Source organism: Oryza glaberrima, chromosome 6, assembly GCF_000147395.1.
Source record: "Oryza glaberrima chromosome 6, OglaRS2, whole genome shotgun sequence".
Taxonomy (NCBI): Eukaryota; Viridiplantae; Streptophyta; class Magnoliopsida; order Poales; family Poaceae; genus Oryza; species Oryza glaberrima.
Genome location: NC_068331.1, coordinates 6,413,557 through 6,437,460, shown reverse-complemented (window position 1 = coordinate 6,437,460; position 23,904 = coordinate 6,413,557). Strand labels below are relative to the sequence as shown.

Below are 23,904 nucleotides of genomic sequence, written 5' to 3'. Positions count from 1 at the left end.
TTGTTAACCTTTTCACCTTGTATCCGATGATTTTTTTTTGTTTTGTTTTGCATTGAGGATAGGAGAAAATTATCGAGAACCAATTTTTCACTTTGTGTAGGCTACTTTCCATTCTACTCCCTCCGTCCCAAAATATAAGTATTTTTAGAACAGTGCGAAGTCAAACTTTTTAAATTTTAACTATTAATAGCAAATAAATTAAAAAGATTAATCATGTAAATTTGATGTTACTATATTTATCATTAAACGAGCTATCATAATATGCAATTCTCTTTATTTAAAACATCTTACTTTTATAGATATTGTTGGTCAAAGTAGCACCTCAAAGACTGAACCGAGATAAAAAAAATACTTATATTTTGTGACAGAGGGAGTAGCTCTCACGCATTGATTGTCTATAAGAACTATGGAACCTTGGAAAGTTGGTGCTCTTACAGTCTTACCGTCAGATTACTTGTTGTTTTTGTTTTTTATTTCTAACTTGGATTACAATTTCCAAAATATTATGGGTCTGTTTAGATTGGTGCCAAGATAAATGTTACCAAAATTTGGCAATGCCAAAATTCTGGCAAATTGGCACATTGCCAATATTTAGTAACAAACTAAATATAGCCACATAATTGTTAATTTTATTAAATAATGGTATTGTTGAAAATGTCATCAACATGAACAGGTCCTATATATATTTATGTAGTCTAACAGCAAGTGAACTCTCTATATAGCACTATACAATACCTATGTTTTTTAATAGATGACACTATTAACTTTTGGTATACGTTCAACTATTCATCTTGTTAAAAAAATGTGTAATTATCATTTATTTTGCTGTGAGTTTTTTTATCACTAAAAGTATTTTAAGCATGATTTATATCTCATACATTTGCATAAATTTTTTTAATAAGATGAATAATTAAACATGTGTCTAAAAGTCAATGGTGTTATCTATTAAAGAACGGAGGGGGTATATCATGAAAATATTACTCACGGTGAATAAAAGAATAAATCTTATGGTGTTAAACAATACAAAATTTTAAAATTTAATGATCAAAGTTAGTCATGTTTGACTTAGAACAAATCTAAAACGACAATGAGTTTGAAATGAGGGAATATTTACATAATCTTACAATTAATTATTACATGGTCTAGAGAAAAAACACATGGAATTATTGAAAACCAAGTGTAAACTTAATCTGTGTTATAAATAATAATTCCTTAGGTACAACTTTCGATTATATTGAAGCCGATTTATGTACAGGAGAAGAAGTTGATATATATGACCATAATCCATAGGAGACACTGATAATACTCTCTATCCAGAAGTCTCAACGCTGTTGTTACTAAAACCAAAGAACAATTAACTAATCCCGCATGTAACAAATATCAATGAATTGTACACATACATGCATATAATGACAAATGAGTATTTAAGATAGCTACTCGGATTCTAATTAACAATTTTATCTAGCACCGCAAAATAAAAGGACAAATATTTGATTAAGACTTTTGGATAGAAAATAAAATATGATTAAGACTTTTGGATGGTGGGAACCATACGGAGGTAGGCTGGATCAACTCGTGGATATTCCTTGACCCATGTTTGTTTTACATTACTGCAAAAGTGAACATTTTAAAAATTTGGCGACACCAAAATTTTTATAAGGTGGCAGCATTGCTAAATTTTAGAGGAAAGTCCATCACCGGTCCCTAAACTTGTACTGTTGTGTCATCCCGGTCCCTAAACTCGCAAATCGACCATTCAGGTCCTTAAACTTATTCGACTGTGTCATCCTGGTCTCAAAACTTGCAGATCACTCGTTTAGGTCCTCCAACTTGTTCAGTTGTGTCACCCCGGTCCCTAAACAGGACGGTCTAAAAACTTTATACCAAAAAATAATTCATAACTTTTCCATGTGAACTCTAATGATGACAAACATTATATCAAAATTGTAGCCCTCGACACGACCTACAACTTTGTAGTTGAAAAGTTTTTGAATTAAAACTGTTTAGGGTCCCAAAATATTGTTCCATGTTTATAGATTTTGAAATTTAAATTTTAAAATTACATTTTGGGACAAAAAATGACTTAAAATAAAAAAAAAATCAACTACAAAGTTGTAAATCGCGTCGAGGGCTACAAGTTTGATATAAAGTTTGTCTTCATTAGAGTTCACATGAAAAAGTTATGAATTATTTTTAAATATAAAGTCTTTAGACCGTTCTATTTAACCCAGATGATATTCAAATCCAAGTTTAGGGACCGGGGTGACACAACTGAACAAGTTGGAGGACCTAAACAAGTGATCTGCAAGTTTAGGGACCGGGATGACACAGTCGAACAAGTTTGAGGATCTGAACGATCGTTTTGCGAGTTTAGAGACCGGGATGACACAACGGTACAAGTTTAGAGATCGGTGATGGACTTTACTCTAAATTTTAGTAGGATAGGCTAAATGTATTGGTACCAAAATTTTTTAGGCATTACCAGTATTTGGTGACAAGCTAAACGCATTGGTATCAAAATTTTCTAGGCATTACCAGTGTTTGTTAATTTTTAAAAAATGATATGGTACAAAATGGCACTTATCTGAACGGGCTCAAAGAAACACTTTAAACTTAATTAATTATTATGTTAACTCTCTTATTTTACGTGCCCTCAAGTTCTCGGTCTCCATTAATCGCAAGCCGCAAACATGGCCTACGACCAAAGGTTGTTGACCAACCCAGATCGTTTTTCTAAGACCTGTAATTTACGCGTATATAGCTCAGCTATTTCAGTGGTAGTATAAAGTTACTCCTACTGGCTACTAACACAAGAGAAACGTGGAAGCCGTGTGAGCCGTTTGACGAGACCGATTGCACGAAGCAGCTAGGAAAATGTGGATAATAAGGTCATCTCAAACTAAAACTATCAAAATAGTTTTCATACTATACTTTATACTTTACATGTCATATAGACATTATTTATAAAAATTATATATCCAGTGAATGGCGTCTTTAAATTAAATTCTCATCTAATCACCTCTATTCTCTCTTCTTTTATCCACAGTTTTAATTCTTGTTATTGTGTTCTCTCATTTCTTATGTCTCCTTTTATCCACCGTTTTCATTATTGGTTCCTGTGTTCTCTCTTTTTATCTATCGTTTTTATTTTATAGAGATAGTTTTTTGTATGAGAAATAATGTTTTTATCTTTTTACATCTCTTCTCTTTTAACTCTTTTGTCACTTTTGTCACATTAGATTTTTGCTTACGTGATACTCCCTCCGTCCTAAAAATAAGTACAGTTTTACACTATTCACGTTCAACGTTTGACCGTTCGTCTTATTTAAAAATTTTATATGATTAGTATTTTTTATTGCTATTAGATGATAAAACATGAATAGTACTTTATGTGTGACTAAATATTTTTAAATTTTTCGCAAATTTTTTAAATAAGACGGACGGTCAAATGTTGGGCACGGATATCCACGGCTGCACTTATTTTGGGACGGAGGTAGTAACATATTTAGGGCATGTTTGGATTGATGCCCTACTAAAAATTTTGATAGTGTCAAATCTTAGTCAAGTTTTGGTTGCCAAAACTTTGGTAGGATAGAGTTAAAAATATTCATTTGGATTGAAGCCAAAATATACTTATAAGAGACAAGTTCATAGGCAAAACTAAATTTATAGCATTAATATTGTTTCAACATATGTGTTTAGATTGTTACCCTACCAAAATTTTACAATCCAAACTGCCCCTTCTATTTCTATGGATGGATTGGCCTAAAGCATACTACTCCTAAGAAGGGCAGATCCGTAAATTCATTATCTTATACACTCTCGAGCCGCGAACCAACCACCTTCGCGACACGTCAGCATCCCCCGACCCCCGCGGCCGTCTCGCCCCGTATTTATTAGCGCCCGGCCGCCGCGCGTCTCCTCTCTGCTCTGCTCCGCCCGCTTCTTCGCCGCCGGCTTCCTCCCACCCGCAACCCAACGCCGGCGCGGCGGCCGTGGTTGGTTACCCTACCTACGCTACTACACGCCTCAGGGGCAATGGAGGCTAGCGCGGGGCTGGCGATGCAGTCGCGGGCGGCTGTCGGGGTCGGAGCTGGCCCCGGCGTGGGGCGGCGGGGCCGCGCCGTGATCCGCGTGGGGAAGCGGCCAACCGCGGCGAGCCTGCGGGTCGGAGGCCCCGCCGGACCGGCGGCGGCCAAGCCCCTCGCCCCGCTGTACTGCCTCAAGGCGTCCAGAGGTGATTCATCTGTTTTTTTTTTAACTCCCCTGCAGCGGGCGATTCCGGGGTTGTGCTCGTGCGAGCACGGTGTCGTTAGGGTTAACTTTGGCGCGATTTTGTCCGGGATTTTTTTCTCTTCGAGCGGATGCGGATCCCTCTGGTATGGTATTCAGTGTGGATATATGGGTTCGTCGTGGTAGCCAGATTTTTGCAGTTTTTTAATTGGATTGGGGGAAGTGGTCACTTTCGTGGTGATCTGGAGTAAATGTGGCAACTTATGTGTTGGAAATGGAGTTGTTCAGGGTAGGTGATGGCTTTGCTGGGTCAAATAGGAAAGTTGGATGGGGCAATTTCAATGAAGCTCTCTCTCTCTTTGTTAGGTGGGTTGGAAGGGGTTAAATTTCAGTTTGTAGAAGTGTGTATTGTTACATGTTTTTCTTGGTATCAACCTGCTAGTTACTTAAAAAATGGTCAACTTTTTGTAACAAATACACTACTACAAATAACCTCTGATGATCACACCAACGTTGGATTATCTATGCACCTTGTATCATTTCTTGTTGTGATTTCTTACCCGATGTAGTCTTCTATTTTAGGTAGTTGCCTGACGAGATGTATATGCTAAATTTTGCTTGTGTTCAGCTGAAATAACTTTCTTTGTAATCTTGTATCGTACAGGCCACGACAGCTTGCATAACTCAGTTGATGAAGCCCTCCTGTTAAAGGTAAATAACGCTTTACAAAAATTCCTACTATTAGTTAAATCAAGAGTAAAATATGGCTAGAACTTTGTTCTCTCATCTTTGGCTTTCGGCCATTGGTATAATGTTTTCTAATTGTAATTGCAGAGGAAATCAGAAGAAGTTCTATTCTACTTGAACGGACGGTGTATTTATTTAGTTGGTTAGTTCTGAACCTGTATCATTTAATTGTTAACCTGTAATTGGAGACTAAATACCAAGTTAAATATAACTTGATCTTATTTGAAAATGAAATTAATAATATTGAGTACGTATTGTAGGAATGATGGGCTCAGGGAAGAGTACAGTTGCAAAGATATTAGCCGAAGTTTTGGGTTATTCATTCTTTGACAGTGATAAGTTGGTTGAACAAGCAGTTGGAATGCCTTCTGTTGCCCAAATATTCAAGGAGCACAGTGAAGCGTTTTTCAGAGATAATGAGGTAATGTTTCTTTTCTGAATTATGTTTCCCTGTTGACAACATGTCACTGTTATTTTTCAGATAGTTTCTATTTTTTTGTAGTGATTTGAATGGAAAGATTTGTGGAGTAACAATTTCTCAGACATGATAGACTAACAATTCCATGGTTCCCTGCTTTGTCTAACAGAGTAGTGTCTTGAGGGACTTGTCCTCAATGCGACGATTAGTTGTTGCAACTGGAGGTGGTGCCGTTGTTCGGCCAGTTAACTGGTATTGGGATTAATCTGATCTCACGCCCATCCTCTTGTAAATTTGGCTTTTTCTGTTTATGGATAATAAGTGAAAGCTCTTGTGTTTTTTCAGGAAATATATGAAGAAAGGTCTATCTGTCTGGCTGGATGTGCCTTTGGATGCACTTGCAAGGCGTATTGCTCAAGTGGGTACTGCCTCTCGTCCTCTTCTGGATCAGCCATCGAGTGATCCATACACAGCGGTAGTTACTCTCTATCCTTGAAACTAATCGTTTGTACATTCACAAGACAGATGCTTTCTTAACTAGAAGATAACAGTCTTCATGTGAAAACACCAATCAGTGTTAGTGCTTATAGACCTTGTAGCTTTTGAACTTGCATATATTTGATTTACCATCTTCATTTTGTCTTTCTGCATGGTTGTGCTCATTAAAATGGATGGCTCATGGAATTGTTTGTTCCCCAGGCCTTCTCAAAACTCAGCATGCTTGCAGAGCAAAGAGGCGATGCTTATGCAAATGCTGATGCTCGAGTTTCTCTTGAAGGTATGTTTCTTTTCTGACATGTCCTTCATCTTAATATGCTCCTAGTTTGCTGATAGCAGATGGATATCTAGTGTCGCTTCAGCGAAGCTTTTCATGTATCCAACAGAGAATAATACAGTCTGCATTATTTTACCTCTGCAGAAATTGCAGATAAACAAGGCCATGACGATGTCTCCAAACTAACACCGACCGATATTGCTATTGAGGTATTGCACATTTCGGGACAATTATTCATGTAAACTTGTCATTTCATCTCTCTTTGTAAGGACGTCTCATACTCTGCCCGATTGAATTTTTTTCCCAACATAACATCCTGTTGCATTTCAGGCCTTACTCAAGATTGAGAATTTCGTCACCGAGCATTCCACATCAAGTGGCCCAGTTGGGGACTTAATAGTTGATTCCCAGAATCGAAGGACAAAGGCCTTGTAGAATTTTGCCCTCTTTTTTTCTTCTTTTGGTGTATCCTGTAATTGTAGCATGTGCTGTTTAACATTATATTGATTTATTCGTTATATATCCAAAAGAGAGATAAGGCAAAGCTTGTTCCCCTTGTAAAAATAGAATAACGAATGGAGCTGACGCGAGATGTTCCACAAATTTTCGTTCTGGAAATAAGAATCGTTGCAATATCGTTTGCCCAACTTCATGCACTGTCACTGCCATGTTTTTTGCTCAATTTCTGTAGATCACTAGTTACAAACATATCGTTATCTCTCTATTTCCACTTTTTGAGAGGCAGAAAGGAAGGATTATTAATTTGTTATTACTACTCCATCTGTTACAAAAAACAACTTGTAGCGTTCAAAATTTAATTAAGAATACAATAACGTTTTCATCTTATTTCATTTAATTTAACCCACTTCCTTGATGTCCGTACAAAACTAACTATTTATACTTTGGGATTGATGGAATACATCTTTATTCATATTTTAGACCAAAACGACTCTCCCTGTTCCCAAATACTTCTCACCATACACTGTTCACATTTTAATTTTGACCACTAGTTTTTTTTCAAAAAAATCAAAGTGATTGCGTCATAAGTATTAATATTTTTATCGTAGACTAACTATCTAAAATTATTATTGATTAAAGTTGCTCAATTAAGTGCAATGGGCGAATGATAAGTTTGTTCCTGTAGCAGCATAAATTATTGAATCAATGCGTTCTATTTATCCTGAGGACCAGTGAAGATCGAATACATGATAATCTAAGTGTGTATATGTACTCACCGTTGGCATGTTCGGCTGCCATTCCCACGGCAGCGCTGCGGCTGCAGCAGCAAGCAGCATGCTCAGCTGCACGGCAGTTAGCTGCAGCTTGCTGCGAAAAATGCCAGCCGAATAGGTCCTGTAGCGTTTGTACGTGCATATTACTAGTTCGGAGTATTTTAGTTTAATAAGATTGTGAATATTTATGTGTGTGAAACAGAGCCTATAGAATGTTTAGTGGGTTGGCCCAATGTAGTATGGGCTAAGGTGCGCATGACTTGAGAAGGAAGCCCAGCCCATATCCGTCCAACCCAAAGCGGGTAGATTTTGCCTTGGAAAGGCAAAATTAAAAGCACACCGAAGGTCCCTTAACTTGTCACCGAGTTACGAAATTGTCTTCCAACCACAAAACCGGATATATGACAATATGACATTCCTCAACTTATAAAACCGGTCACTTTAGGTCCTTCGGTGGTTTTAACCCCGGCTTTATCCGATGTGGTGGCTGAGTCAGCGTAGGACCCACGTAGGCCCCATATGTCAATAAGCCATGTCACCACCTCTCTATTTCCCCTCCTCTCCCTTCCTCCTCCTCTCTCTCTCTCTCACACACCTTCTCTCCCTTACTCCTCTCTCTCACTCTTCCGGTCTTCCCTGGGCAGGTTGGCCGGCGCGGCGTGGCGGGGCGGGGCGGGGCGAGGGCAGCAGCGGCCAACGCGGCGGCGGTGGCGGCCGGCGACGAGCGACATGGGAGAAGAAGAGGTGGCGGCTCTTCCTACCACCATCAACGGCACCATCCACTCCCTCCTCGGTGCGTCCTCCAGCTCCGATTTCCTCCCTCCCTCCTGTGCTACATCCACTCGTCCTCCTTGTCCGCCGAATCCCTCCTCACCACATCCTCTCCGACGGTTTGCTTCCCGAAGTAGATAAGAAAGAGCCACATGAGGCCAGCGGGCGCGAGGCGGGAGAGGAGATCCGGCGGCCGACGACGTGGCGGCCGGCGAGACCGACGCTGGCACCACCCGAGCTCCTCCAGTGCCGCCCAAGCCCAACAACGGCAGCTCTTTCCCGGCCGCTGCCTTCCAGATGTCGCCGCTGCCACCTTCCCAGAAGACGTCGTCGCCGCCTTCGCAGGAGTCTCTGGCGACCACGCACTCACCGTGTCGGCGAATGCCGAATCTGGCAGGACGCAAAGCTTGAGACCTCGCCGGCGTTTAGCAAGACGGAGGTAGTGGTCGATGAAGGCGTCGGAGGAGAGCGCGGCGGCCTAGGAATGGGAGAGACTGCAGGAGCGGAGCACCGACCTGAGCGGGATGCGCGCGCCTCGCTCGCCTCCGACGAGGCCGATGCCATGGCAGACTGTGCTGAGGAGGCTATGGGGCGACCAGGCCGCGGTGGAGGAGCAATCCTCCCGTGTCATCGTAGCCGCCTCCTCCCCAGCCGCCGGTCGGCTTGCCCAGAGAACAAAGAAGAGAAGAGTGTGATAGAGAGAGGAGGAAGGGAGAGAGATGACGTGACAGCCTGACATGTGGGGTTCATGTGGGTCCCATGCTGACTCAGCAACCACATAGGATAAGATCGAGGTCAAAACCACCAAAGAACATTGTCGGAGATATGGGCCCGGGGGTATGCGAGGTGAGGGGAATCTACCTTCCCATCCTGCCACGTTCCCTACAGCCTGGTCCTACCCCCGCATTCCGCAAATCACAGGAGCGGCCGGGGGGGGGGGGGGGGGGACCTCGGGGTGCCACGTCATGCCCCTCGGGCCCTTGCACCGCTTTGCCCCGAGGCCCTTGCCCAGCCGCCATTTGGCGGGGGAGCAAGCGAGAAGGGGGCCCAGGCTGAACCTCCTTTAATGCGCGCAGCTCCCCAACTGCCCCCTGTCGCATTTAATGCAATGGGGCAGACGTGCGGCGAGCCCGACTGGCGCGCGATGGTCAAGAATGACCGATCTGTGACCGGCCTGACGCCGGTCACGTCTGACTGGACGGACAACCGTGCTCCCACGTCGTATCTACTTTCGGCGGAGTGGAAGTAGGTATGACCCGTCCCATCGGAGGGTCATTCAGAGGGCGGCCACCACAAGTCTTCACCCATTAATGAGGGATTGACAGGGTTGTCCCCCGTGTCAGGCGAGGGACGGCGCTGGGCCCCGCTCAAGGACAAGCTGTGGTTTAGCTTCCAGGCGAAGGCACGGGTCGAGTTCCGGTCAAGGTAGGGCGGGTCCCCACCCGAGAGAAGAGTAGGTAGAGACGGTGCATGTGGTATCCCCATGAGGTATAAAAGGAGGACTTTGCCCACCGAGAAAGGGGATGACTCTCAGAAAACCTGAACTTGGAGAGGAGGGAAGTAAGAGCGTTCTCCGGAGTTTAGGAACCTTTGTAACTCTCAGTCTAAATCCCATACACAAGAGTAGGGTATTACACTTCATAGCGGCCCGAACCTGTATAATTTCGTTGTGTGCGAGCTAGCTAGGAGCCTTGGGGACGGATACGCGATTTCCAGAGACGAGCTTCTTCCCCCGGCCGAACTCACAAAAGGGGGTCTCACGATCCCCTGCTAGAGAGGATCACTCCTCGACAAACATACTGTGACCGGTTTGGATTAGTTAAGTGACACCGGATATATGGCTTTATGGTTCAAGGACGATTCTGTAACTCATGACAAGTTGAGATACCTTCGATGGAGTACTTTTTTTCCTTTCCGTTTCCACCCGAGCCAAACTCTCGCTCCAACGGGAAATGCCGTCTGCTCTTCCTCCTCGCCACACCCAAGCTCCCGCGCCGTCGGCCGCCGCCTCCGCCACCGCCTGCCTCCTCCGCCGCCGGCGCGGCCGACTCCGTGTCAGCCTCTGTTACTGCAGAGCCTCCACGGAGCCTCTCGTGTTCGCCTCCCCGAGCTCTCCGTCGCTCCTCCGCTCCTCCGTTGCCGTCCCCGTCCCCTCCTCCCCGCGCCACGCAAATCGGGGGCCGGGAGACGGCGGCGGCCTCCTGGTAGTCACCGTCGCTGCGTCCGCGGTACGGCCCCCCTTGCTCCCAACCCTCACACATCTCATCTCGCCTTCTCAATCCAGCGGCATGACACTGGGTAGCCTCCGGTAGCGATGGCAGCATGACGGCGTTGCTGCTTTGAAGGCGCAAGATTGATATGCGTAACGTGGTTTTGAAAGCGGGTTCTTGGCCAGCTTTTGCATCTGTGGATGGATGGATACTCTCTCCCCCCTGTGAAGAGTAAACAGCGGGTGGAACTGAAAACTTATCTGAATCGAAACTCATCATATGCTTTTAAGCTGTCGGTTTTGAATATGAATTAGAAACTGAAATGCCAATGAAACAGCATAATGTGATAGGTTTAGGGTTGGTTTTTCCACTCTATTTGAATCTATTATTTAGTACTAGTATCACATGTCTACCAAAAACAAAAAAGTTCTCCATTTACATTCTTGAAAAAAAAAAGATACCCAGACTGAAATAGAGTCATAGACACCCCCCCCCCCCCCTTTTGTTGTTTAATTTTTGTAATTCTCCTAACCGTCAACTCCTTGCCAAATTGATTCTGACTTGATTCCTGCATGCGAAGCTTTCTGCTATATGATATTCTAGGAACATATCAGATCAAGAGTAGAGCAGTACTTAAAATTTAACTGGTTATGTGGTTGTGTGTTAAATTTGAATATATACAAGCTTTTTGTTTCACCATGATCTACATGTTAAATTCAGTTTTGTGTTGAATCAAATATATTTGCTTTATTAAAGAATATTCTTATACAGAAAAATGGTTGACAAGTGTACTCATTAACAATTTTGATTCCATTTTCACTTGTGCATGCCAATGTATACTCTTAATTTGATAGTGCGTAACTTTGGAACCTTACTCTTGCTGACAGTTGCTGTCTTATATAGGTTGTTCTTTCTGCATGCTTTGTATTCCTTTCAGCAATGCGCTCCATGTTGGTACGTTCATCTAATTTGCTACAACCTCTCTTATGGGACCGGTAACAATTACAGATATGCCGACATTTTTAGGAATGCAAGAAGGCAGCAGAATCTCTTGAGAAGTCCTTCGGTTCAGCAAGAGAGAAGCTTCCTGAAACCATGGCTTCAGTGAGACTAGTTGGAAGGGAGATCTGTGACTTGGCTGTGGATCTCAGTAATCTAAGGTGAGTAGTTGATATGTATCAGCCATCACTTGTATTACTTTCATTTATGTGTTCTTGGAGAATCTTATAATTGTCCATAATACACATTCGTGCATCTTGACGAGTAGATTTGGATGATTAACTCTTCACAAGTTACACAAACAAACCTACACAGCCATCTATGGCAGTATCTCAACTTGCATTCTGACAATTTGCCTGCTTGCTTGTGCACAAATTTAGCAGTGTCATGTATATGTTTGATCACATAAGGCATCGGGAAGACAACTACTAATGCCACCATTCTGTAGATCAGTCAAGAATTGAGGAAGGGCGTCCAAAGTTCCATGAGCGTTGTTCATACAGCCGATGCTCAACTGCACCAACTGACGACCTCTGCCCCACAAGGTGATTGATTTATCCATTGTTGGAATTAACTTCCAACGTGATGTACGGAACCATATCTCCTTTTTTTTCCCTTCTTTTGCCCTGATTGTTTCTTTCACTTTAATAGGAAATCAGAGGGTGACTAGTAATCGAAAGAGAGCAGCAGGAGAGCCTTTGCTCGCTAGTACCGTGAGAGAACTCCGTGAGTTAATTGCAGAATTACACTCAGGATTTGGAGTAGCCGTCAGCATCGCGGGCCTTTTAACGTGGGCATCAAATTTTGTTTCTAAGCGTCCTAAGAATCGCTCATAGCGAGACACAGAAAGTAGATAGAGGTCATGAGGGCTTCTGGCCGGTGTAAGTGATACTGAATCATTTTGCTTGAAGTTAGATCATGATCATTTGTCCTGGGTTCATGAATTATGATGAGTTCATGGATTATGAAGATTGGCTTTCAAATGAAAATGGTTAATTTGAAGAGAGCTGGACTGTGTTGCTTTGCAATCCAATCCATACTAATGAAAGACAGACAATTAAGGAAATTGTGAAAAATGAATCCATACTAATGAAAGACAGACAATTAAGGAAATTGTGAAAATTGGGATGAATCATTTTGCTTGAAGTTATGATCGTGAATCATTTAACTTAGTACATGAATTACTATGAGTGCATGGATTATTTAGATTGGCTTAAAAAGGTAGAGTTGGACTGTGTTGCTTCGCAATCCAATCCATACTAATGAAACAAATTCAAGAAAATTATGAACAATCCATAGTAATGAAAGACAATTAAAATTATTTTTGATTTCAAATTGGTAGGGGCCGCGCGGACGCGTACCCCCTCTGCCACAAATTATGACGTCCACTCTCCCGCTTGGGGAGATGGTAAACCAACCCACCCACAAAGTGCAATGTGAGGCATTGATCTAGGCCATGAGCCTTCTTGATCGCCCATTGACCCCGTCCAGGTAAGTATGTTCCAACGTTGCCCCGTGGGATGCTTAAATAGGGATAACCACTTCGTAACGATACCTGAGTCCCCGATACGGTACTAAACTTGATTTACTTCGCATAACATACTCTATAGCTGGCCAAATGGGCCGTGCTCTGTCGGGCCGGCCCAAGCACGATGCTACAGTAACCGACACGGCACGGCACGTGCCCGTGAGATTATGTGCCGTGCTAGCACGGCCCGGTCGGGCGTGCCGTGCCTGGGCCGACACCAAAGCCCGTGGGCCAGCACGGCATGGCACAGCTACTGTACCGGCACGGCACGGCCCGACACGTGGCCCGGCACGGCACGAGAGGCCGAAGCCATCAGGCCGCATGTCGCAGCCCGTTAGTGCCGCCCCCAACCACCAACTGCAGGCGCGCTTGTTCTCCCGAGGCCGACGGGCCGACGGCCCAACCGCAGCACGCGGATGCGGTCACGCGGAGAGGGCGAGGGCGCGCCAATCCCGTCGCGCGGCGCCTCGCGCGATCGCGCCCTCACTTGCTTCGCGTGCCCGTCGCTTCTCCCGGTGTTCCCCTCGCCAATCACGCGCGGACGCGCCTGCGCCCACGGCCCACCTGCCCGCCAACGCCGCGTCGCCACCGCCAGCGGCACCAATCAACGCAACGGTGCGGCGCCCGTCTGGCCGTCCCCCTGCGGCTGCGCCAGAGAAGACCGTTGGAGAAGAAAAAATATGAAATAAATGCGAAAAATATCAGAAAAAATTAAAATTTTCCCTATAAGTAGGACACCCACTACTGATGAGATTTGAATCATCCGAACCTTCCATTTTGTGTTCTCTTGTGTTCTGATCTTATCTGAACAAGATTTGTTGAAAAATCAAAAATACTTTGTGGAGTCCACTTTTCTAGCAAGTCTACATGCACAAGGTGTAAAGAAGGTAAGAAAGAATTGGAGAATATTATTATTATTATTCTAGTTATATGAACAATTTTGTCTTTGAAATTCTGTCTATTTGGTTGTAATATTTCAGCATGGACGATCCGAGCGGCCCGTCATTCACTTTAGGTGACTTCGACCCTAATTACCTATCAGGGTCATACGAAAACGACGCCACCGGATCGGCGCCAACACCGCCAATTTTGGACGAGGTACCGGTGGCTTCAGATGGATCAGGAACTGTGAGCGGGAGTGCATCAACGAACACTGGCTCAAAGAGATCACGAACTTCAGGCGTTTGGCAACATTTTGATGAAGTGGCTGTGATAGGCCCCGACGGAAAGCAGGTAACATACGCGAAATGTAGAATATGCAAACATAATTTATCTGCAAAATCAACAGGTGGAGCAGGACACTTGAGGCGTCATGCTGAGTCATGCGCAAAGAAGCAAGGGATCCAATTGCGACAACAACAACTCCTACTGAATCCAGATGGTACGGTACGTACATGGGAGTACGATCCTATGGTAGCACGAAAATCTCTTGCACGTTTAATTGCTAGACAAGATTTACCCTTGAACTTTGGTGAGAGTCCTGCATTTGAAAATTACATTAAAACTGCTCATAATCCTAGGTTTCAAGCTGTTAGTAGACAAACCACAACCCGTGATTTGAAAAATGTCTATGATGAAGGTTCTCAATCACTAAAGGAATTATTTAGTACATGCACCTTTTCTGTTAGCATGACCTCGGATATCTGGAGTGGTAAGGCTAAAGAAGATTACGTTAGTGTAGTTGTACATTTTATTAATGATGACTGGCAAATGCAAAAAAGAGTTCTTGGGTTAAGGCTAATTGATGTCTCACATACGGGTGAAAATATTGCAGAGAGAATTCGAGAGGTTGTTAATGAGTATCATCTTGCAGATAAAATCTTTGCAGTAACATTGGATAATGCATCTGCAAATTCTAAGGCTATGGAGATTCTACAACCATTGTTTTGTGTTTATGCTGAATCATTTCTTTTGCATCAACGTTGTGCATGCCATATAATTAATCTAATTGTTAAAAGTGGATTTAAGAGAGTAAATGTACACATCGACGCTGTTCGTCAAGCAATCACGTGGTTAACTAGTTCTAACCCACGGATTGCACAATGGAAAAGGTATTGTGTGGTATCAGAGGAGCTTCCACGTAAGTTTATAACTGATGCAGAACATCGGTGGAATGCCACTTATCTAATGTTAAAGAATGTATTACCTTACAAGGATTTACTTACTGTTTTTCTTCAAACACGAAATGTTTTGACAAGAGATGGACAACCGCTACTGACAGATCATACTTGGTATGTTGTCGAAAGGTTTTTTCAATTTCTTGAAACATTCCATGATTGCACTATTCTTTCATCTCAAGTATATCATCCAACAGCTAATTTAATTTTGCACAATATTCTTGAAATTGCCACTTTATTGAAAGAGTACGAAAATGATGAACTTTTAGGGTCGGCGGTCTTTAGTATGAAACAAAAATATCTTAAATATTGGAAAAAACCTCCCCATGTTGTATGCTTTTGCTTTTATTCTTGATCCTAGAGGGAAATTACGAGGATTACTCAATCTTCTGTCACTTATTGGAGAAACTATAAATGTTGATTATTCTAACTATTATTCTGATGTTAAGACTAAATTATATGAGGTGTTCCGAAAGTATGAATTAAAGTTTCAAGGAGTTCGCTTGCAAAGGCCTCCACCTGCCCCTACGGCAGGTAAGAAGAAATTACAATGGAGCAGAATTTGGGGAGGCTCATCTTCCAGCAACAATGGTGGCGGTGGTAGTTCATCAGCACCAAGCGTTGATGCCGGAGTTGTCGGAGAGTTGTCCAACTATTTGGACAGTGACGCCATCAGACACGAATCATCAGACTTCAACGTACTCGCGTGGTGGAATGATCATAAGATGTCATATCCTATGCTTTCAAAACTAGCACGAGATGTGTTGACGGTGCCCGTATCTACGGTATCCTCCGAATCGGCCTTCAGTCTCACCGGAAGAATTATCGAAGACAGAAGAACATGTCTAAGCAGTGATCATGTAGAAATGCTACTAAGTGTAAAAGACTGGGAGCTAGCTGCAGAACATGCACAATACACGGCTGACAATTAGGAGCTGGTCGCTCAGTTTGAAAATCTTTATTTAGATCAGGAAGAACCAGAGTAGCTACTTTTATTTTATGAGTATTGATCTTTAGGCTGTACTCTTTTCTTTGTCATGGTTTTCTCAAATATGAGTTTTTACATGACAAAGTTTTTAACGAGGCAGCATGTATCATGTAAACATCAATAAAGATCATTACTCTTTTTTTCCCCACGTATTTTTCCAATATACTCCCTCTATTTACAATCGAAAAAATTAATGTTTGATCGTCGCAGTACACTAGGAACCAGTGAATTTCTTTTTTATTGCGTGCATACATGCGAGGATTTAATTGTGAGAGATTTTCCCGAGATTAGTTAAACCAATCGCTCTTTTTCACAGCATGCATGCGTGCATGGTTGGTTTGTGCGGCATGCGTGCACAAGAACCGAATAGGCAGTGCAGGCGTGCAGCCACTGCCACCCCAACCAACATGCATCATAACTGCTTCTTGAATTAATTCTCGTTTATTATTGCTGCATAAATGACCTCGGCGACGTCAAAAACATGCATGCACTGATGCACCCAACTAACATGCATTCCTTTTCTTTTCGCATTTTTTTGGGTCAAAACTCCCGCTCCTACGCACGCTTGCGTCGCCGCCGCGCCGCGTCGGGCGAGCCGCAACTCCAATCTTTCGCCTCCACGTGTCGCGCGCCAGGCGGGCGGTAGGCGACGGCGCGAGGCGAGACCACCCGCGTGGCGGCGCGGCGCTGGCGCGCTTCTCCTCTGGGCCTCCCTTCGGGCCGGTGCCGGCCCACGTGCCACTAATGGGCCCGTGCCAGCACGGCACGGCACGGCGTCCCCTTGGGCCGTGCTTGGGCTGGAGGGACGGCACGTGGGCTGGCACGGCACGGCCCGCTATGGAGCCGTGCCAACGGGCCGTGCCCTATTGGGCCGTGCCTTTGGTGGGCCTGTGCCGTGCTGGGCCGGGCCGCCCATTTGGCCTACTATAACATACTCCCACGGATTGGCCGGAGCGTTGAAACTAGGCCTACCCACTAAGGCCCAAATAGGCCCACTGCTCGATGGTAATTTTCGGAAGGATCCCTGGTGTCCAGATATTTTCTAAAAACACCCTGTACATGACCGTTACCACTTGCTCACGGTCCAAAGTTTTGTAAAAACACCCCTTTCCGGACAGTTATCAACTTATTATCATGAGTAAAATCATTAATTACATTGGCAGCAGCGACACGTATTTTTACAAAAAGACACACTAATTGATTTTTGCGATTAGGCCCCAAGTTTTTTTGCAAAACTTGTTTCGCCCTTTGGCCACCGCCGCCGGCGCCGCGACGACGGGAAGCCGCCGGCCGCCGGCGGCCAGCGGTGCTGGCGGTGAAGCCGATCAAGGAGGCGTCCTCCACCGCTCAGCGACCGACCAACCGCCGACGGCGACGGCGACAGCGCGCACCATGCAGGGCCAAATGCCAGGGCCCCCCACTCCGTTTACTCCCCCGCGTCCGCGACCGCGAAGTCTCCGGTCTCCGCCGCGCCCGTGTCGCCTCGCCCTGACCACCACCAGTCCACCGCCGCGGCCCACACGGCACAGCCTCTCACAAGGGAGGAAGGGGGAAGTGAGCCCCCGCGCCACGGCCACGCGCCGCGGGCTTCCTCCTCCTCCTCCTCCTCCCCGAGCCGCACGCCGATCGATGGCCGCGCGGCGGCGCCTCCTCCTGCTCCTCGCCCTCCTGCTGTGCCGCCTCGCCGCCGTCCTCCCCACCTCCGAAGGTACGCACGCGCTCCCTCGCTCCCGCCCACCCCCTGTTCGATGAAATCGCTGGCTCGCTCGCTGCGGCGGCCTCGCGTGTTCGATCGATTGCGATTTTCTTTTTTTTTTTGGGTGCAGTGGAGGCCTTGCAGGGTTTCATGGCAGGGTTCGCCGGCAGCAACGCGGCGTTCCAGAGCTGGGACGCGTCCGCGCCCAACCCTTGCACCTGGTTCCATGTCACCTGTGGCCCGGGGAACCAGGTCATCAGGCTGTAAGCATCTACTGTACTACCTGCTGCAGTGTTGATCACTAATTCACTGGTGCTACTGCTGAATGAATTTGCATCTTCGCGCAGGGATCTCGGGAACCAGTCGCTGTCCGGCGAGTTGAAGCCCGACATTTGGCAGCTGCAAGCATTGCAATCCTTGTGAGTTTGTCGATGCTTATTTGCTCATTTCTTCCATGGAGAATATTGGGTTGGGTTGCATCTTTTCACCGATCAGACAGAACTGGTAGTAGTACCCATGCCTGCTATGAATGTTTCCGTTATGCCCAGTGATGTAGCGTATGCAATGCATATGCCCTTTTTCCATCTTGCCTCTCGCTTATTATATGAGTAAAAATAATGTTGTTTCTGGTCTACTCCCTCCGTCCCCAAAAAAAAAAAAAAGACAAAACCTGGTTTCCGTGCCCAACGTTTGACCGTCCGTCTTATTTGAAAAAAATATGAAAAAAATTAAAAAGACAAGTCACGCATAAAATATTAATCATGTTTTATCATCTAACAACAATGAAAATACGAATTATAAAAAAATCTCATATAAGACGATGCATCTTGCGAAAGCATACTATACAATATCACTATATGAGTCTTCCATTGGAATGTTGGTCATTTTCTATTCTCAGATTTGGTGATTCTTTGTGACTAATGTATCTTTTGGCAGCAGGGAACTTTATGGCAATAGCATCAGCGGGAAAATACCTAGCGAGCTTGGGCGGTTAGCTAGCTTGCAAACTTTGGATCTCTACTTGAACAATTTCACCGGTGAAATACCGTATGAACTGGGAAATTTATCGAAGCTCAGTAACCTGTAAATATTCTCATCTCTGCTTTAAATAATTTGTATTTGATGTTAAATTTTATGTCTTGTGATATCACATAGCCTGTGAAAAATTAATGTAGAATTTACTACTCCTGCTCTTTGACTTTGCGTGCAAGGATAGCCGTCTGAACAACAATAGTCTGTCAGGTGCAATTCCCATGTCATTGACAACAATCCAAAATCTTGAAGTGCTGTAAGTTCTCTGCTACACCATGCCACAAGATGCCGCAATTGAGACGCTGATATGCTAATTATTCATTCAGGGACTTGTCACATAACAACTTGTCGGGAATAATACCGACCAATGGTTCATTTTCACACTTCACCCCAATCAGGTTTGCTTGGCCTCTAGTGATTATGTCGATTCAACAATGCATTATGACTGGTGTGAAATTTTGTAATTGTGTCTTGCAGTTTCTCCAATAACCCACGTACTTTCGCAAATTCTTCTGATTCGCCATCAAATAACTCGGGAGCAGCGGTGCCATCAGGTTGTCTGTTAATTCCTTACTCTGGAGTGATAAACTGCATTTATTTCTGCAGTGTTTCATTATTCTGTGTAGAATCCCATACACAACCCAGTTGCCATGTGCCAAGTGTTCCAAAATTGTCTATAACCTGTTGTTGCAGCAGCCTGGGCATTTGGAATTCATCTAGTTTTTGCTCTTATCTCATCATCCATTTCGATGCTATTTATCTAAACAAATAAGTCGGAAAAACACCACTTTAATTCTTTCGAATTGGCGGTTACTCTAGTTGATTCTGTATTTGGCACTTGTTAACTCAGGAAGAAGTAGTGCATCCAGCATTGGAACAATTGCTGGTGGAGCTGCTGCAGGTGCTGCCATGTTGTTTGCTGCTCCTATTGTAGTGTTCGCATGGTGGTGGCGGCGTAAACCACATGTCCAATTCTTTGACCTACTAGGTCAGTCTACGTGAGAACTTTTGGTAATCTCTACGGTTTCCTTTGTTATTTGATGGCATTCCTTTTTCTCTATGCAGAAGAAGAAACTCCAGAAGTTCATCTGGGTCAGCTTAGAAGGTTCACACTGAGAGAACTGCAAGTGGCAACAGATAACTTCAGTCAAACTAATTTGCTAGGGAGAGGAGGCTTTGGAAAGGTCTATAAAGGAAGATTGTTAGATGGTTCATTGATAGCAATTAAAAGACTAAATGAAGATCGAATTGGAACTGGAGAGCGGCAGTTCCTAATGGAAGTCGAGATCATCAGCATGGCCGTGCATCAAAATCTCCTACGCCTCCAGGGGTATTGTATGACACCCACCGAGCGGCTGCTTGTGTATCCTTACATGGAGAATAAAAGCCTTGAGACACGCTTACGAGGTATTTTCTGAATATTCTGCACTTGAACTATGGAGTATAGAGGTGTTAGTTTATCAAATATGTGCAGTGAGATGATACTTTCAATAAAAATCTGATTACAACATTAAAATAAGTTTCATGTCAATGTCAACTACACAGAGTGCTCTGATTCACAACAACCACTTGACTGGCCAACACGAAGAAAAATCGCGTTAGGGTCTGCAAGAGGGATCTCTTACTTGCATGAAGGATGTGATCCCAAAATTATCCATCGAGATGTCAAAGCTGCTAACATTTTGTTGGATGAAAAACTTGAAGCGGTTGTTGGTGATTTCGGTCTGGCTAGAATTATGGATTACAAAGTTTCCCATGTTGTAACCGGTGTGATGGGGACATTGGGGCACATTCCCATGGAGTACCTGACTGCAGGAAGAACTTCAGATAAAACTGATGTTTTTGGGTATGGGATCATGCTTTTTGAACTGATTAGTGGGAAAAGGGGATTTGATCTTGTTGGTCTTGCAAATGAAGAAAATGCCAGAGTGCATGATTGGGTAAGTCATGCTTTGTTGAATCTTCCCTTGTTTTGCAGGATATGTCTTTTCTCAAGCTATTATATTCTGTCAGTTATATTGACTACCTCCCATGCTTTACATTTGACATTATAATTTGCACTATAATCTCTAGTTTCGATTCTTATTTCTAGGGACAACATGCTAATGTCTTCAATGAACCACTTAATTCATACCAGTATTACTGAAGCAATCCTTATGAAACTCCAACTTTCTTCAATAGATCAAACACGTCTACCTCCCTAATCATTAGTAGTTCGCGCGATTTCATTTGTTAAAAAACAATATTGACTGCAAATTATGCAGATATTTACATTCTGTTGATCTCTTTAACTTGGAACGACCAACATACACTGTAAACTGGTTACCAATTCTTACTTCATATTGAATTGAATTAAAAAAAAAGAGTAAATTTCACAAAACTACATGTTTTATGGTTCAAGTTGCGGCACGGGCTCATCGCGGTGGCTTTAACGAGCAAGGAGTCCGTTGCGAGGAAGATACAGCTGATGGAGGAGCTTGGGTTTTCGCGGGATGAATTGTTGATGATCATCAGGAAGGCACCGCAGTTGGTGGCCTCATCGGAGGAAAAGATACGGCAAGCCGCTGAATTCTTGAAGAGGGATGTCGGTTTGGAGGGATGGTACATTGCGCATAGGCCAGTGTTGTTCTTGTACAGCCTTGAGCGGCGATTGTTGCCTCGGCATCACTTGCTCAAGATTGCTCAAGGTTTTCTGCAACTTGAACCATAAAACATGTAGTGGCTTTCAGAAACTGTTCAGAAACCACATCATAGTTATGCTAACGCATCAATACATGTGGTTGTGCTACTGCAAGATAATCAAAGGCGGTTATTTAACCCTCTCTGAAAAAAAAAACATAACTAGAGATGGCTCGAAGGTGAGCTGTAACCTATTGCCAGAGATATATCAATTTTGAATCAAAGAGTACTCTAAATCTGGCCATTTCCTATCCATTTTGCAACAGCTGATTTTATATAATATTCTTGTGAAGTGTTAACTTTAGGTAGTCTTCTATATTTTCATGGAAAGAGTATATGCGCTACCAATTTTTTCAAAAAGATAACAATCTTGTAAGCATTCCCAATTTGACGCATTCAGCCCAACAACTTGGATCATCGGGTGTTGGTTTAGTCCTTAATGCCTTTTTGTTGCTAAGTGGAGTAAGTAATTGCCATAAAACCTTTGATGTCTCAATCCCCAGAGCTACAAGATGCAACAAGTACCAAACAACCTACATGCTTTTTCACCAGAAGAGTCAACATTAGACATTACAAAATGAAGTAACAGGGGACAAACCGTAATATCTTGCATTCTTCCGCAGTAATTGAGCCGAATTCCCCAGCACAAACTTTAGCGCATAATCCATTTCTGTCTACACACCAAGCAGTGAAGCAACTCCATTTGCTGTTTCCCCGGCACAACTGGACGTATAAGCATCAGCGAGGCCTGGAATGTGGCACTTGTAAGGATCCACAAACTTCCGCACAAACTTCCTCTCACTCATCGCGGCTGTGTTGTAGTAATCCAACTCACAATCCAGCAATCCCTTCATCCTGAGAACCTTGAGCAAGTGATGCCGAGGCAACAATCGCCGCTCAAGGCTGTACAAGAACAACACTGGCCTATGCGCAATGTACCATCCCTCCAAACCGACATCCCTCTTCAAGAATTCAGCGGCTTGCCGTATCTTTTCCTCCGATGAGGCCACCAACTGCGGTGCCTTCCTGATGATCATCAACAATTCATCCCGCGAAAACCCAAGCTCCTCCATCAGCTGTATCTTCCTCGCAACGGACTCCTTGCTCGTTAAAGCCACCGCGATGAGCCCGTGCCGGAACATCCTCGAGCTGCGGTCCAGGCCTAACTCCTCCACTCGTGCCACAGCGTCCCGGAGATAGTTAGGGTTCGCCGTGAAGAGCCTGCTGGTGTTCAAGGGGAAACTGGCAACATCACTCATCCCACATTGCTTTAGCAATTCCAGGTTCGGCTTCACCATCTTCTCGAGGTCGGAGCCGAGTAGCGAGGAGTTCATCCTGAGGGCCTTGAGGATCTTGTCGAACGAGCCGACGATCTGGAGCCAGAACCCTAGATTCGTGCCGACGGAGCTGGAGCGGAAGCAGGTGAGGGCGAGCGGGACGAGGCGCGCGATCTGGGAGCGGGAGAGTCCCAGGCTGCCGAGCTCGTCGACGCGCCTGGCGAGGTTGCTCTCCACGTCGGCGCAGAGGAAGCGCGGGTCGGCGGCGGCCACGGCGGCGATCTTGCGGGGCGGGAGGCCGAGGTCGGAGAGGAAGGCGAGGACGGCGTCGGGCTTGGAGGGGGACCTAAGGTGGGAGAGCTTCTTCGAGGCCTTGTGCGCTTGGGCTCCGGTGAGGCCCCAGGTGGCGACGAGGTAGTCCTCGACGGCGAAGGGTTCGGGGGAGACGGGCGCGGCGGTGGTGGAGAAGAGGAGGAGACGGCGGAGGGAGGAGAGGGGAGAGATTGCGGCGGTGGGATGACGATACGCTGGCTGGAGGAGGAGAGAAATCATATTCCTTCCGGAGGTGGTGGACCATGGCGGCGGCGGCGCAAGGGTTTGCCGGCGGCAGCGGCGGCGGCGGCGGCGCAAGGGTTTGCCCGCGGCCGCGTGAAATCGCATTGTTTAACGATAAAGACGTGCAGTAACGTTGGTGGGCCATGTTTAACGGCCCATTTGAAATGGACGAAGGCCTTATTTTCGGCTGTGTATGTTCGCGTGGGGAAAGTCCGCTTTACGTTCCTGAAGGTTTTAGAGCGTCATCTAACTCGTATAACTAGGATAAAATTTAGTTTCTCGGTAGTTCTCACTCTGTCTTAAATAAAAAGAATTTTTAAAGAGATATAATATATTTTAGTACTACGCGTTTTAAAATATAAGAGATTTTGGAGGTATCCCTCCAAAATTTGTAGGACGGAGGGAGTGTTAAAGTTGGTTTTGACTTGCATATCGCCTACGTGACTTGTTGCCTCATTCTTCATCCTATATCCATATGGCTCCTACACGATGTAGAGGCAAAATAAGTAAATAAAATAAAAACACCCGTGGAAATTATGTCATTAAGAGTCTTGCTAGAAAAATATAAAACAATATTATGCATTATTCTAAGCACTAAGATTTAAATCATAGTACTCACAAATACTATGCACACGCGAATAGGCTTT

At 44.6% G+C, this 23,904-nt stretch overlaps 3 protein-coding genes, 1 non-coding gene and 1 pseudogene across 9 annotated transcripts; 3 read left to right on the top strand and 2 right to left on the bottom strand.

Annotated features, from left to right (window-relative positions):
* The first annotated feature begins 3,915 nt into the window (after window positions 1-3,915).
* Window positions 3,916-6,820, top strand: LOC127775779 (shikimate kinase 2, chloroplastic). Its single transcript, XM_052302074.1, has 9 exons — window positions 3,916-4,237; window positions 4,898-4,944; window positions 5,068-5,122; window positions 5,241-5,401; window positions 5,568-5,650; window positions 5,744-5,873; window positions 6,098-6,176; window positions 6,318-6,382; window positions 6,504-6,820. The coding sequence occupies exons 1-9, from the start codon at window positions 4,039-4,041 to the stop codon at window positions 6,606-6,608; spliced, it is 924 nt and encodes a 307-aa protein (XP_052158034.1). The 5' UTR covers window positions 3,916-4,038; the 3' UTR covers window positions 6,609-6,820.
* Window positions 6,821-7,990: 1,170 nt separating this feature from the next.
* Window positions 7,991-12,389, top strand: LOC127775408 (uncharacterized). Of its 4 annotated transcripts, none has more exons than XM_052301654.1 (6): window positions 7,991-8,198; window positions 8,311-10,404; window positions 11,290-11,340; window positions 11,413-11,546; window positions 11,834-11,930; window positions 12,037-12,086. In XM_052301654.1, exons 2-5 carry the CDS (start codon window positions 10,129-10,131, stop codon window positions 11,847-11,849), a joined length of 477 nt encoding a protein of 158 aa, XP_052157614.1. In that variant the 5' UTR covers window positions 7,991-8,198; window positions 8,311-10,128; the 3' UTR covers window positions 11,850-11,930; window positions 12,037-12,086. The 4 variants fall into 4 exon arrangements, with proteins under 4 accessions (XP_052157614.1, XP_052157613.1, XP_052157612.1 ...); XM_052301653.1 differs by having other exon boundaries at window positions 11,769-11,930; XM_052301652.1 differs by having other exon boundaries at window positions 11,766-11,930.
* Window positions 12,390-12,724: 335 nt separating this feature from the next.
* LOC127778139 (U1 spliceosomal RNA) lies at window positions 12,725-12,884 on the bottom strand. The gene has a single exon (XR_008018412.1). It is a non-coding gene; the product is annotated as a U1 spliceosomal RNA (small nuclear RNA).
* Window positions 12,885-17,262: 4,378 nt separating this feature from the next.
* LOC127776137 (LRR receptor kinase SERK2-like) lies at window positions 17,263-21,669 on the top strand. 3 transcript variants are annotated; one of them, XM_052302487.1, is made up of 11 exons: window positions 17,263-17,726; window positions 17,845-17,977; window positions 18,062-18,133; window positions 18,651-18,797; window positions 18,949-19,002; window positions 19,073-19,144; window positions 19,224-19,300; window positions 19,597-19,734; window positions 19,812-20,153; window positions 20,292-20,686; window positions 21,148-21,669. In XM_052302487.1, the coding sequence occupies exons 1-11, from the start codon at window positions 17,411-17,413 to the stop codon at window positions 21,454-21,456; spliced, it is 2,055 nt and encodes a 684-aa protein (XP_052158447.1). In that variant the 5' UTR covers window positions 17,263-17,410; the 3' UTR covers window positions 21,457-21,669. The 3 variants fall into 3 exon arrangements, with proteins under 3 accessions (XP_052158447.1, XP_052158445.1, XP_052158446.1); XM_052302485.1 differs by having other exon boundaries at window positions 17,266-17,726; window positions 18,931-19,002; XM_052302486.1 differs by having other exon boundaries at window positions 17,268-17,726; window positions 18,654-18,797; window positions 18,931-19,002.
* On the bottom strand, window positions 21,308-23,294 carry LOC127776139 (transcription termination factor MTEF1, chloroplastic-like; annotated as a pseudogene).
* Window positions 23,295-23,904: the final 610 nt, after the last annotated feature.